A 15,603-nucleotide genomic window follows, 5' to 3' on the forward strand; every position below is an offset into this window, starting at 1 on the left:
CTTTAGTTTGAAAATGTTCCCTAAAGGGATCTTTCCCTACACTTGATTCTTTGTTCTTCTATTCAGTTTCTTTATCTCAGCTCATAACTATAATGGAAGACTGCACCAACCTCTGAACGTTTAGTGCAAGATAAAATTCAATCATAAAAAGTCTTTCAGGACTCACTAAGCTTTTTATTCTGCAATTTAAAATATTTGTACAGCTATAAACTATGCAATATTATGGTATAACAATTTTATTAGAGTAAAAATAAAGGTTTACTACAAACATATGTTCTTAATCACAAATTAATTTTATGCATTCTTTGATAAGTTTTCAAAATGTTAATTCTATTGTAATTGCCAGGGGATAGATAATCATCTAGGTTAACAGATTTTGCTACTTGAAACATTTTCCATTTAAAGTCACTAATGAAAAAAAAATCTTAGTTGCAAAGGATTGCATATCTAATGCAGCTTCTCTTAGTTTTTCATGCCAATTTTGTCCAACATATGGTTTAAAATCACTTAGCTGCTGAGTTGTGTGGAAGTGAACTCAACAGCAGAGAGTGTACAAGATATTGTGAAAATACTCGGTATGCTTGTTTTCCTTTATATGTATTTTGAAATCTTGTACTTAAAAAAGTATGTATTTTCAGCCATGTCAGGCATCTTGGTGTTTGGACGGAGAAGTAATAGTGCCGAAAATGCTTGTGTAGTAAATACACAGAGGTGTCCCAATGGTGATTCGATTGGTGCCAGTTGCTCTTACTCATCACTACATTAAGGTTCAAGGAAGAAGTTGAGGGATTAGGTGGGACTCCCAGATGCCTTTAGATCTGATCTGTCCCCACAGATCAGGTGATACTTTCTTCTTTCTGAAAGAAGAGGGCCTTTCGCTGGTGAGAGGTATTAATCACTGTGCTTATGATAGCTGAGAGATGTTTTCTGTGTTTGCCATAAGAAGGTTTAAATCTTCATCATTTGTGGCAGTTTGTATGAAAATAAACATATTCAGTCTAGTATTATTGAAAAACGCCAGTTTGGGGCAGGTCCACTATGAAATCTGCATTTTTATGGATTCTCTTTCATTTTGTAAACTTCCTTTCATGCTAGAGTACAAAAACCATCCTGTGCTATAGGGCAATCTGGAAACAGTAGTGTTGTTTAGAGAAATCATGTTCCTTTTTTTGATATTGTAGAATTGATATAAAATTCACGATTAAATTTGTTGCAGCTGTTTCCTCTGAATTTCATGCTCAAGCCACATCATTTTCTTTTGCAGTTGACCACAGGTAAATTTTGACTTGATGGAAACACTCGTGGTGCTATGACCCCAAGCTGGAAAAACACCAAGCTCAATATTGATTGTATTTTAGCCTAAGCTCTCATTAATGAAAAATTAATATAAGTGAAAAACGATTTCTAGTAAGTGTAACAGTCTGGTTTTGTGCCTGTGTTTCAGAATTTTCATCAAGAAGTCAAGAAAACAGATGATTCAGAAAGCTTGTCAAGCCCTGACAGTCTTGAGACTGGAGAACAAAATGGAAATTACACAATGCCGAGTGAATCATCTTTGACTGCACAGTGTGACTGTGCCCTGTACAGTCAAGAAAAATCACAGACTAGGAATAATGGCTTGCTTTGTAGAGCTCAAAGTACTTCTTCTAAAAATATGCATCTAAATAATTGTCTGAGAAATGTAGATTTGCAAAACCACCACAACTTACCTGTTCATGATCTTTTAGCTAAACATAATGTTCTAACTCCCGCTGACCATGTAAACAGTTCAGAAGAGGAATCATCTGCTTCTCACAGATTTGGAAAAAAACCTGCAGAGTTCTCTGCCTCTGGTGAGCAAGAAAGCTCTGTAAGTAATGCATTTAGTTTTCCGCAAAATATAAAAGAAGAAAGAAGCAAGCCATCCTCTGGAACGGCTAGCACATTAGCCTCTGGTCATCCTGTTTTCAATCCTAGCAAAGCCGGGGCCAGCCCTGCCTCTGTTCCAGAAGAAAGAGTTCAAGATCTGATGCAAGATCAGAGTTTTCAAATGACCCCACAAAAACGGACTGTATCTGTGCAAACCTCCAGTCAACCTATTGCAACATCTATAGTCTTATTTCCTAATCAGGGGTGTTCCACTGGCATTCCCAGCACAGCTGATGCATTACCAAAGGACAAAAACATCAGTACAGAGTTTTTTAAAAATACCTCAGGAAAAATGACTGAAAAAAAAGAAAATACTAAATGTATTGATGACATTAATCCAGGACCATCTTTATTTCAGGACATAGCAAAAGTCCCAGTTCTGTGCGATGTTAAACAGAATAACAAACAGGAAGAAGAGGTAAATATGGTAGAAATTATACCACTGGTGTCTGATATGGAGTTAAGGTCTGGCCCTCCTGCACAGCACAAAACCCTGAAAAACAATATTCTTGAAAGTAAAAGAGCAAGATTATTCACAAGTATCTTGAAGAAGGAATCTAAATATGGACCCAGTCATTTCAAACCTGTGGTTATGAACCATGAGACCAGTTTTGGAACTCGACCCGTGTCTTCTATCAGAGACAGTTTAGAACTGGGAAAAGTAAAAATGAAAAGTGCAGACAATGAAAAATACAGTAGAAAGCTAAGATGGTGTGATCAAATTAACCGGGTAATAATGGAAAATAATGAAAAATGCTATGAAAAAAACACCAGTGAAATATCTCCTGCACAGCTGCAATATGTTCAAAGTACAAATAATACTCCTAAGACTAATTTAAGTAGTGTTGCTCAACCTTCAAACCCCGTGTTCATGAAAAGTCATCAGAAAAACTCTCGTCTATCAAAACCAAATGTTAATACAGAAGAATCAAATAAAGAATGCACATCTCTGAATACATTTATGTCTACTGGATCCTTTTCTGCTAAAAAAGCTTGGATGGTATCAAGAGATGAAGAAAGTAAACTCCCAGTATGCAGTAATAATTCTAAAATTAATGAAGTTAGTCAATTCAAGTATAAGGCAAAAATAACAAGACCACCAAGCTCTGTAAGAGCCCAGCCAAGTGTTATGCCCAAGAAGAGAACAGGCACCATAATCCCACTGCAGTCGGCTGCTGAAGCAAACAGAGCTCTAAAAGCTCCGGCAAAATTGCTAGCACCTCACCCAGCATCCGCACATCTGCCAGGAAACAGCAATGGTGAGAATGCAGCCATCCCTGGGTGTCAGCCACAGCTGCCTTCAAGTCTTCAAGCTACCGCTGCAAGCAGGAAGGATTTAAATGAAAGGCATGTTTTGTTAGCAGGTGGGGTCACAGAAAACAGCGGGAGTATTACTTGTCATTCGGACTGGGCCGCTGCAATACCTACACCTGGCTGCAGCACGGCCAAATATGAACCCTGGGCAAAAAATACTTCTGTAAAGAGTGTTCAGACAAGTGCCTGTCAAGGTCATTCAGTAACCTGCACTGAAAGAAGACCTGCTGATGCAGAAAATGGATTACATCTCCATCGTATCCCAACAGCTGGGAAAACAAGGACCTCGTGGCAAGCAGCTCACACTTCCTGCGCTCCAAAAGACTCTGGTACTGGTAAGAGTCATGTTTCTGGGTTTGGGTTGGGGGGACATTCAGGAGAAAGTCTTTTTCAATTACATCACAAATTTGTTTTCAGTTAAAACATCCAGCCTTTCATCCATTCGCACAATACCGCCAGTTTCAACAGGTTTTCACCATTTGTCATTGTCATTTCTATTCTAGTGGTACCCAGAGGCCTCTCAAGTGTTGATCCCCATAATATAATATAATATTAAATGAAAATGAAGTCTTTTCCCTGATGTTATATTCCTGATTAATAAGCAGATGTGGCAGGTGGTCAAAATAATTATATAGGAGGAAGTGTCTAAGTTTATGTGAGCAAGTTTTACAAGGTAACTGGGAGTCATAGCTTGTTGTCCAACAGTCATTGCCACCTGAGTGTGAAAGAAATGTAGATCTACCGTGTTTTTTAAAATGCTGACACTGTGAATGTATAAAATTATTAAGTTTTAGTCCCAGTAATATAATTAATGCTCAAAAAAATATTAAATTTCAAAATAAATAGCTTCTACTGGACAAATTTTGCTGTGCTGCAAAATGTCTGATTTATAAAGAATTTTAAGATTTAGGACCAACCCTGCATTTTATTAAAAATTAACCCTGTGTACAAGATGATGCAGAGACTGATTGGTAAGATAGAGGAAAGATGCGTAAGAAATTTTTGGACAATATATTTTAATCTCCTGGTTTTTATATTTCAAAATATGTTTCATGTTTTTTGATTTGCCTTATTTCTCCCCTGCAGCCTAGCTATATTCTGTGCCTTGGGCACTGATGGCATCCTTGTGTTTGTAATTTGTATGTTGTATGCTGGTTTGCTTTCTGTTCAGGGGAGGGTTGCAGCTGGAGGGAGAGCTCCTGAAGCTGTAAACCCTGCTTCAGGTACAAGCAGTATCCAAACCACTTAACCTACTGATATCAGCAACCTGAGGATCAGCTGAGCAGCTCAAAGACACTTTCTAGCAAAATAAGTAATTCCCACAACTTAAAAAAAAAAATTTCTAGTTTTATCTACAGTAATACATAGTTTTAACTACAGAATTATTCAGAATAGCTCTGGTGTGTAAGAGCAGAGGTAGGTGAATATTCTTGGCCTAAAGCAGGGGTGGGAAATGAGAAATGTTATCTGCTTGTCTGTTCCAGTTCAAAGTGAAACAGATGAGCTTAAGATATGTGTGACTGAAGTTAACCTATTTGATTTTACATTGGGAATGAACGAAGTCTTGCATTACCATGGCTTGCCTCCAGCAGAGATACTTGCCTCTGGATGTCCTTATTTGCACATCAGATCAATGAATCAGGAAATCTACTGGTCCAGAGTTGTGTGCGCTGCTAATACCATCTGTTTTCACTGCAACTCTGAATGCTACATCCCCAGAGACACATAGCTCCAGCTCCTTTAGAGGAAGAGCTGAGTAACGTCTCTTTAAAATTTGGGTGGGTGGCGCTCTCTCAGTATCTGCTTAGATATTGTGATCTGAAAGTCTTCTTTATCTTAAATACTCTAGATAACTCTTAAAGAGTTGCTTTTATTTGTTCTATTGCCTGCAAATGCACGTAGATCACCACAGTCTGTCCTGAATTGCTTGCTATGAGAGACCAAATACTGTGTTGTTCTTGAGTAAAAATACCTGCTGTGGCACTACTGCAGAGCTCAGTGAGGTCACAGAATCACAGAATCACAGAATCACAGAATCGCAGAATCACAGAATCACAGAATAGTAGGGGTTGGAAGGGACCTCTGTGGGTCATCTAGTCCAACCCCCCTGCCGAAGCAGGGTCACCTACAGTAGGCTGCACAGGATCTTGTCCAGGCGGGTCTTGAATATCTCCAGAGAAGGAGACTCCACAACCTCCCTGGGCAGCCTGTTCCAGGGCTCCGTCACCCTCAGAGGGAAGAAGTTCTTCCTCCTGTTCAGACGGAACTTCCTGTGCCTCAGTTTGTGCCCATTGCCCCTTGTCCTGTTGCTGGGCACCACTGAAAAGAGCTTGGCCCCATCCTCCTGACACCCACCCTTCAGATATTTGTAGGCATTTATAAGGTCCCCTCGCAGCCTTCTCTTCTTCAGGCTGAACAAGCCCAGTTCCCTCAACCTCTCCTCGTAGGGGAGATGCTCCAGTCCCCTCACCATCCTTGTAGCCCTCCGCTGGACTCTCTCCAGTAGCTCTTCATCTTTCTTGAACTGGGGAGCCCAGAACTGGACACAGTACTCCAGATGAGGTCTGTGAGGACACTGCAGAAAATGTGATCTGTTGCAATGCTTGGCCTGATGCATGCTATGGAAAGAATAAGTGAGAACAAGATGAAGAAATAAAATTGTTGTCCATGAGGATCTTCCTCTAATTTGGGCTTCCAGGCTTCAAGTCGTATGTCTTCTGGCTGACACATATTATTCTCTGTAGCTGGATATTAGAATTTTTTTAAGTCCTTTGGTATTCAGTCAGTAAAGTGCTTTAAAAATGTGCATAACATTTAGCCTGTGACAAATAACAGGGCTCATTCAGAGGCTTATAGTTATACAGGGGTAGACTGCTCAGTGTCCCATGCCCTTAAAGAGACTATTGCTTATTATATCTTTGTCTTAAATTTCCCAAAATTTCTTCATGACTCTTCTTGGCATAGATCTAGCATGTCTTGCAAACTAATTAAATTAAATGTTGATGTATATCAATAGAGCAATTTTGGATTTTATTTTTAAAAAAAATGTTATGTGATTACTAATACAACAAGGAGTTTCTTCTTTCCTTCCTTTTAAATTTCCCCCTATATTCAACAGAACATGATCACATTTGCTTTTTTTTTTTCAGGTGCTATTCAGCACCGTGTGCCACATTACAATAATTTGCATATAACTAAATGGCAACCTTTTAAAGCTAGTGTCCCATGTTACGATTGATGGCAGCAGCCAGACGAGTAGTTTCAAATCTGCTTCTAGAATCAAGAAATTGTTTTCTTTTTCCACAAATGGTAAGAATTCTTTGTTAAATAACACTGTAATAAGAACTAAAGAAAGAAAATTGTGTTAAAATCACTAAAAGACCTCTTGGTCTAATCATGAACTGCACATTAAACAGCACACGTAAGTATTTGTGACATGGTTTAGCCCCACCCCCCCCGCTGACAACAAAGAACCACACAGTCGCTCCCTCACTCCCACCACCCGCCCCCCGGTGGGAAGGGAAGGAGAATGGGAAGGAAAGGGCAAACTCGTGGGCTGGGATAAAGACAGTTCAACAGACTGGCAAAGGGAGAGGAAAATAACAACAATAATACTGATAAGAAGAACATACAGAGTGCAATGTTCTCACTGCACAGTGCTCGGCTTGCTCCTGAGTAGCAAATCCCCCTGCTCCAGGCAGCTCCCCACTTAAATACCGCGGATGTTGTCACATGGTATGGAATATCCCGTTTGATTGGCTGGGTTGGGTCAGGCCAGCTGGCTTCTTGTGAAGATTAACCCTGTCTCAGCTGAACCTGGGACAATTTACTATGTACAGGAATAGGTAATTTATATTCCCCAGTGTAAATCAAATAACTGCATTTACGAATCAAGTAACTCTGTTCACAAATGAGAATATAATATCTCCTTGGATATGGAGATTCCTGACTTGCACATGAAAATGCTGATTAGCATCTCCAGTTTGTATTCATGACAGTTTAATTAAGAATTTAATTTAAATTTTGAAACTTGATACTTTAATTTTAAAAATGTACTTTTACATCAGACAAAACTGAGATAAATTTGAGGTACAGTGCCTAGGTTAGGCCTCTCAGCCCGAGGGAAAATACTGTACAGCAGTACTGTCTTCACTAAAATTAGTATGCAGTTGTACAAATTAGTAAATCAGCTACAAAATCCCAAGCAGTAGTACTAAAGTTTTAATCCATGACTTTACATTTGAATCGCACTTGTGAGGCCACACCTGGAATGCTGTGTCCAGTTCTGGGTTCCTCAGTACCAGAGAGACCTGGACATGTTGGAGAGAGTCCAGGAAAGGGCCATGAAGATGGTCAAGGGACTGCAGCATGCCTCCTGTGAGGAAAAGCTGAGAGAGCTGGGACCATTCAGCCTGGAGAGAAGGTGGCTCCGGGAGGATCTCATCAATTTCTATAAATACCTGGAGGAAAGGTGCAAAGCAGAAGGAGCCAGGCTTTATTCAGTGGTGCCCAGTGACAGGACCAGAGGCAGTGGGCACAAACTGAAACACAGGCGGTTCCCTCTGATCATCAGGAAAGACTTTTTTTTTACTGTGAGGATGACCGAGCACTGGCACAGGTTGCTCAAGGAGGTTGTGGAGTCTCCATTCTTGAAGATATTCAAAAGCCATCCAGACATCATTCTGGCTAACCAGCTCTAGATGGCCCTTCTGTAGCAGAGGGTTTGGACCATATGACCTCAAGGGGTTCCTTCCAATCTCAACCATTCTGTGATTCTGTGAATCAAATAAACCATGTGAAGTATTCCAGGTTTTCTGCATGACACTACGTACCCTTCAAGGTCAGGTTGTATGGGGCTCTGAGCAACCTGGTCTAGAGGTTAGACTAGATGGCCTGTGAAGGTCCCTTCCAACCCAAACCATTCTATGATTCTGTGATACTCATAAGAAATCACAGAATCACAGAATCACAGAATGGTCGGGGTTGGAAGGGACCTCTGGGGGTCATCTAGTCCAACCCTCCTGCCGAAGCAGGGTCACCTACAGCAGGCTGCAGAGGACCTTGTCCACGCGGGTCTTGAATATCTCCAGAGAAGGAGACTCCACAACCTCCCTCGGCAGCCTGTTCCAGGGCTCCATCACCCTCAGAGGGAAGAAGTTCTTCCTCATGTTCAGACAGAACTTCCTGTGCTTCAGTTTGTGCCCATTGCCCCTTGTCCTGTCACTGGGCACTACTGAAAAGAGCTTGGCCCCATCCTCCTGACACCCACCCTTCAGATATTTGTAGGCATTTATAAGGTCCCCTCGCAGCCTTCTCTTCTTCAGGCTGAACAAGCCCAGCTCCCTCAGCCTCTCCTCGTAGGGGAGATGCTCCAGTCCCCTCATCATCCTTGTAGCCCTGCGCTGGACTCTCTCCAGTAGCTCCTCATCTTTCTTGAACTGGGGAGCCCAGAACTGGACAGAGTACTCCAGATGAGGCCTCACCAGGGCAGTGTAGAGGGGAAGGAGAACCTCCCTCGTCCTGCTGGCCACACTCTTCTTGATGCACCCCAGGATCCCATTGGCTTTCTTGGCAGCCAGGGCACACTGCTGGCTCATGGTTAACCTGTCGTCCACCAGGACACCCAGGTCCCTCTCCGCAGAGCTGCTCTCCAGCAGGTCCACCCCAAGCCTGTACTGATGCATGGGGTTGTTCCTCCCCAGGTGCAGGACCCTGCACTTGCCTTTGTTGAACCTCATCAGGTTCCTCTCTGCCCAAATTTCCAGCCTGTCCAGGTCACACTGAATGGCAGCACAGCCTTCCGGTGTGTCTACCACACCTCCCAGTTTGGTGTCATCAGCAAACTTGCTGGGGTACATTCTAACTCTTCATCCAGGTCTTGATGAAGAAGTTAAACAAGACTGGGCCCAGTACTGACCCCTGAGGGACACCACTAGTTACCAGCCTCCAACTAGACTCAGCGCCGCTGACGACAACCCTCTGAGTTCTGCCATTCAGCCAGTTCTCTATCCACTTCATCGACCACTCATCCAGCCCACACTTCCTGAGCTTCCCTAGGAGGATATTATGGGAGACAGTGTTGGAAGCCTTGCTGAAGTCCAGGTAGACAACATCCACGGCTCTCCCTTCATCTACCCAGCCAGTCATGTCATCGTAGAAAGCTATCAGATTGGTCAGGCATGATTTCCCCTTGGTGAATCCATGCTGACTACTCCTGATAACCTTCTTTTCTTCCACTTGCTTGATGATGGCCTCCAGGATAAGCTGCTCCATCACCTTACCCGGGATGGAGGTGAGGCTGACCGGCCTGTAGTTCCCTGGGTCCTCCTTCTTGCCCTTTTTGAAGATTGGAGTGACACTGGCCTTTCTCTAGTCCTCGGGCACCCCTCCTGTCCTCCAGGACGTCTCAGAGATGATGGAGAGTGGCTCAGCAATGACATCCGCCAGCTCTCTCAGCACAAAATCTGAATAACACCAATAAGTCGGGTGAAGGTACAGTAACACATCTCACTTCAATCCTTTGTTATACATAAAGTAGGGACCGAATAGATCCGCTGTGTGACACGACTTGTCTCTTTTGGCATCAGTGAGTCTAAGAAAGGGTAGTTTGTCGTCCAGACTGAATTTTTTGTCACAGAAATGTAAGATACAGCGTCTCATGTGACATGATATTGATGGTTTTATAAATGTATTACAACATATAGTCAAGTTTCATTCCATTCCTGTTTGTGTTGAACTGTATGATAGCTGTATGTATCATACATAACTGTATGATATGGACAGGTATTGCTTGCTGTCATTATATATTGCCAAAGTCAGCAGAACTTGCTCTGGTGCCAATTGTAAGAGGCATTATTGATCTTAATTATGGCATTTTCTAATGTGTCATGCTTCTTGACTTTGCCAGATTTTTTATCTTTCAATGTGAATTTTGTGTGTTTTGCAGACCTATAGTAGTGGAAGCAAGCAGCATAATTTCAAAGCAGTCTGTGATTCCCTGGAGGGTAGATTTAGACTGGATATAAGGAAGAAATTTTTTACTATGAGGGTGGTGAGACACTGGAACAGATTGCCCAGAGAAGTAGTGGAGGCCCCATCCCTGGAAACATTCCAGGCCAGGTTGGACGGGACTCTGAGCAACCTGGTCTAGTTGAAGATGTCCCCGCTCGCTGCAGCGGGGTTGGGCTAGATGACCTCTAAAGGTCCCTTCCAACCCAAAGTATTCTGTGATCCTATGATCTAAATGTCATGAGCTCTTCTCATTTGCAGTTACCCCTGTAATCTCTTCAGTTTCAGAAAGCACTCTTCAGTTTCTTGTGGCAGAAAAACTAGCAAGTACACCCATTGCAGAGGATGAAATCCTGGCAGATATGGAACGCGTGCAACCAGCCAGGCAGCCCCTGCTGCTTAGCAGGGCTCCATGTCCAGGCGTGAGCACACTTTCAGTAGAAGAAGAGAAGATTTTCCAGTCTCTTGATTGTCTCAATCAAAGGCTACAAAGTAAGTTTGATAAAAAATAGGATCCTACACCAAGTGATTAGGTAACTTTATATTTTGTTGTCATGGGTTAATTTGAATTAAAAACATTAGTTCTGTGATACAAATATTTTTCTTCTATTTTCTTCTTATTATTATTCTTTACTAAATGTAGCAAACAGATCAAAATCACAAAACCTTTCTTAAAGTCAATGAAATTAATTTAAAATAGTGGTGACTTTGCCTTGGTCAAAAAAATCATTTGAAATATGACTGGAGGACACCTTTGAAACTAGCTCAGCCCAACTGTAGCTGTTGTTTCTAACAGATGTTTGTCAAAATTGTTCTTTAAAGATGTATCAGCCTCACTTGGGAATATGTTCCAATGCTTACCCATCTCAAATTTTTTGCAATTATTTTTGTGAATAATTACCCTATATATGATATACCCTATATTTTTGCAAATGTCACCCTTTATAATGAATGGCTTTTAATTTTCTTTCTTCTAGTGTTATAGAATGTTCCTCTTCTCCATGAATTCTTATAGATCACAAACACTGAGTTCTGAGATTTCTGCAGCCAAATCTGAATGTTTAAGTGAATATCACTTGCACAACTATTTTAAAAATGTCAAACTAACCTGTTCTTTCTCTATGCCAGGCTGATTTCTTACCTGCTTTATACTGATGCTTTTCACACGAGCTCTCCAATTACAGCTTCCATTTTGCTGAAGAATGTGGGGGAAAAGACTGTACTTGTTCTTGATCATTTTTTCTCTCCAGTGATTACTTAGCTAACACTTTCTTTCGTCATCCCATTGTAACTAACACACTCAGAGAAAAAAACGTACTTCTTGGGTCTCTTGCTGCTGTAGCTGATGGTTAGTATTTGCTTTGACTTACGTGAACATACAGGTCTTTCATAAAAATCCTCATTAGTTTGACATAGTTTCTGCATTTTGTGTTCTCCATCCTGTATTTGAAATCAGTGAGGACCTTGTGACTCAGTCCGCGTGGTCTCTTCACTGGACTGCTTGGCTTTCCATATCACAGGAATAACTTCTGCTTGCCATTTTTGCTGCTTATGGAACTGCCAACTCTCCTGAATTTTATGTTTTCCTTGGACTTTTTTCATATGAAATTTTACATGCCAATTATTTGAGTTTATAAGTGTCTGCTTTCTTGAAGTCCATTGATTTTATTTTACTATTCCACTACTTTTCCTTCTGGACCATGCCATTTCATGGTCAGGTTACCCAAGTTTAGCCCCTCGTTGACGGGAATCAAACTAAACCAGGGCTCATTAAGTTTCTGCGCACTATCCAGATGTTTCTACATCAAATGGTGGGTTGCTTGACTTTGAGGAAAAAGTCTTCAGTTTCCTGTAAACTGCAACAGCAGAATCAAAGATCTTTGCAACTGCTTAGAAACTTTCTGCAGCTGTAACTTCCAGTCCTTGCTCCCATCAAAGCGTGGTTCAGAATATTCATGGATATTGCTTTCAGGCAAACAGAAGTGGAGAATTCTGTCTTTTGTCAGAGAGGAATTTTAGTATGATGTGCTTGGGTTAAGAAAGTAGATATGAAGATAGAAATACAAGGAAATAGAAAATAAATTCTTGTATAAATAACAGAGAAATGACAAAGCAATAGAGAGAAAGGTAAATGCAGCAAAGGCACTGGGAGCAAGAAAGCTGATGTTTGTAAAGTGTGAAAAGGAAAAGTATAAAAACTGTAAGAAAAATGCATAAAAATATGAAAGAAATAATGAAAGAATCATAGGAGTTAACTGATTGCAAATGAAGTAACTGTGCAAGCAAATGTAATACATATATATATGTATCTTAGAAATTTAATTAGCTTGCCTAATTATTTGAGGATTAAAATTGGCAATAAAAAGCTGTGAAATTTTACAGGTAGTCTTACAAAACAGGTAAGTACATGTGAGCATGTACCTGTAAGTAAGTAAGTAAAGTGTTTTAAGTACTTACATGTCATGTAAGTCCATTTCTTTTTTAAACTGTGACCTTTTTCACCCCCCTTTTTTGGTTTTGCTTTCATGTTTCCAAATTAAGTGACTAAAACTGTGTTCCTTCATAGCGGTCTGTTTTAATGAATAACAGTTAGTCACTAACCAATCTAGGTCTTGAAATTTTGTTGCCAGCTTAGAGTAGCTGGCATTCTTTCCTCTAGCTTTAGTTTCCCATATTGACACTATATCTTTTGTTCAGGTAACAATATCTAGCTGCAAATTTTAAACAGGTACAGTATATACTTCAGCAGCTGTTGGTAGGGGGAAAAAAAGAACAGTGCTATTAAACTACATTTCCACAATCTTGTTTTGTGTTGTGTATTTGACTGTGAATCATATATCTAATGTAGCATTTGGTTTATATAATATTTATGATATACTTTTATGCTATTTTCAGATGTTCAAGAAGCCATTAGCAGAAACCCATCTGCCTCAAATGTTTTGCACATAATCACCCCTTTAGTAAGTATTTAATTTAAATAAGTTCAGCTTAAATTCCTGTAAACTGACCTTATGGTTCCCTTTTGAAATATGAAGACACCTGCAGAGTCCAGAAAGTTCCAAGAACTTTTAAGGAATAGTAATTTAGCAGCGTCCATTTGAACCATATAGAGCACATAATGAATTTGTATTTCTTAATAACATAGAGAGGAAAGAGGGAATAATGCATAGTAGTGCATAAAATAGTAATACAATGAATTCTTACTTTGATGTGCAGATATGCCATATTCTCTAAGTATTACCTTTCTTCAAGCAGTGTTTGTATTTTGTTTCATACATTCTAGATATTGTCAGTTCGAAACAAAATAATCATGACACCTGGAATATAAATAACTTAATAGACAGATGAGCGCCTGAAGTGCAAAATTTACATTTCAAATGTTCAGTTTGTATTGCATGAGCTAGTATTTATAATTCTGTGTTATCAGTCTTCTCCTTTACTATGCATTTGTACTGAGGAAAACATATAGACAGATGACTGTGCACTTCACATGATTTATATATTTTCACAAACTCCATGTACTTTACTGGATCAACTGTTACCAGAAATGTTAGAGAAAAAAACTCTTAATTCAGAAGGCTTTTGCCACTTACTGAGGCCCAGAAAGTATCCTGCCCCCTAAATTCAAAACAATTGCCTGGATTTGAAGTGGGACTGTGAAAAGAACACAGAGCACATCATTCTCTCTTCTTGTGAGTCCTAGTAGTAGGCGTGACTTGGAACCTCAGATTCCTCTCTTCTGCCTCCTGTCTTACACATTTAATTCCTTATGGGTAAAGAACTTGTAAATTTTGTATTTCTCAGCAATTAGTGTTGCATGTTACTTTTATTGGCCCTAACTGCATTTTACTAAAGTATTTCTGAGCTTGTACATTCTCTGATGCTTTCTTTATAGCCTGTCATGCTTAAAAAAGAAAAAAAAAAAAAACCACAAAAAAAGCTGTTCCCCCCACCATTGTGTTATCCTGGCTTTCAGTAGTCAGACTTTGTAGCTGGCTGGTCTGTGGCAAAGTTTTCTGCTGCTAATTCTTTATCTACGAGATTTTTGTTTCATGAATAAGATCTAAACATTAGACATTACTAAGGCTGTCCAGTGTCTGGAACTGTAATTTCTCTGATGGACATTTAAGACCCTTCTTTCCCTACAAGTATATACTTATATATGCAATATATATACTTATATGTATATATATAAATATATATATATACACAATATATATACAAGTATATACTTATATATATACACACAATATATATACAAGTATATACTTATATATGCAATATAAGTATATACTTATATATGCAATTAAACAGCTGTCCAGCTGTAGATACACATTCAGATCTCAGGCACGGGCTTGGAATTGTTCTTGATGATCAGAGTGAACAACTGTCATACAAGTTCCCAGCTGCAGAAAAAGCATAGATGGCTGAGATTTCATCAGATCTTCTGCTATGAGAAGTGATGGGATTTTACATTTTTACTTCACCAAGAGGACCACCTGCTTCAGCTCCCCTAATTTCAGAGCATCCAAATAAAGTACAGAGAGTCATTCAGTAGTTCATGTTAATGACATTGTATCCTGTAATACCAACCTCTAAATCCAGATGAAGGGTGCACACTGGTTCCTGTAATGGAAAACAGATCACATGATATCATCAAATGATGTTTTTTTGAATGTTATACATAATCACATTTCTGTTTGTATACATATATATCTCATCATTCTCCATTTTATTACAGAGTATTCAGCAAGGTATATCCTCCCTTTTGGTGAACACTACAACAGCCTCACAGCAGTACCGGAACGCCTCAGTTAGAAATCAATTGCAATTGTACAGGAGGTACTGACATTATCTTAAACAAGCCACTCCAGAATATTGTAGCTTTATGTACTTTATATGTAACGTGTATACTATTTGACATTATAAAATTAGCAACAAAACAAAGATGAAAGCAGTAGCTCCAAATAATGTCAGTTGACTGGTAAGCATTTTTAGGACAAATTAATCTATTTTATTATGCATTGTCTTGTAAAATTAAAAGAATGAAAATACTTCACATTTGTAGTGTATGTATTGGTTGTGTAAATTTCCTGTACCCATAATTAAAGTGAAAGAAGAACAAATATTTTGCTACTTACTGTATGGGCTAACTACCTTCCTAACTTCTTCTGTTTTTCACACTTTGCTAATAGATTCTGTTACAACTGTAAAAGATCTTTGTGAACATGATTTGATTATCAGGAAATAACACATAGAGTTTCACCTTTTATCTTTATATTCGTGGCTGTATTGCAAATTATTGCAGACTGTTGCCCTTATTTACTAGCTACATCTGATGGCTCTAAACCTGACTATGCTCCCGACATCATA

The 15,603-nt window shown here is 39.7% G+C and overlaps 1 protein-coding gene across 1 annotated transcript in view; it reads left to right on the plus strand.

Moving 5' to 3' along the window:
• CEP126 (centrosomal protein 126) overlaps positions 1 to 15,212 on the plus strand; it is a 43,793-nt gene extending 28,581 nt beyond the window's left edge. Inside the window, exons 6-9 of the mRNA XM_075428174.1 lie at positions 1,445 to 3,557; positions 10,513 to 10,722; positions 13,126 to 13,190; positions 14,972 to 15,212. Coding sequence (XP_075284289.1) covers positions 1,445 to 3,557; positions 10,513 to 10,722; positions 13,126 to 13,190; positions 14,972 to 15,079 — 2,496 coding nt within the window. The 3' untranslated portion in view covers positions 15,080 to 15,212. The remainder of the gene's footprint in view (positions 1 to 1,444; positions 3,558 to 10,512; positions 10,723 to 13,125; positions 13,191 to 14,971) is intronic.
• The last annotated feature ends 391 nt before the right edge of the window (positions 15,213 to 15,603 follow it).

Source organism: Opisthocomus hoazin, chromosome 1, assembly GCF_030867145.1.
Source record: "Opisthocomus hoazin isolate bOpiHoa1 chromosome 1, bOpiHoa1.hap1, whole genome shotgun sequence".
In the NCBI taxonomy this organism is placed as follows: domain Eukaryota; kingdom Metazoa; phylum Chordata; class Aves; order Opisthocomiformes; family Opisthocomidae; genus Opisthocomus; species Opisthocomus hoazin.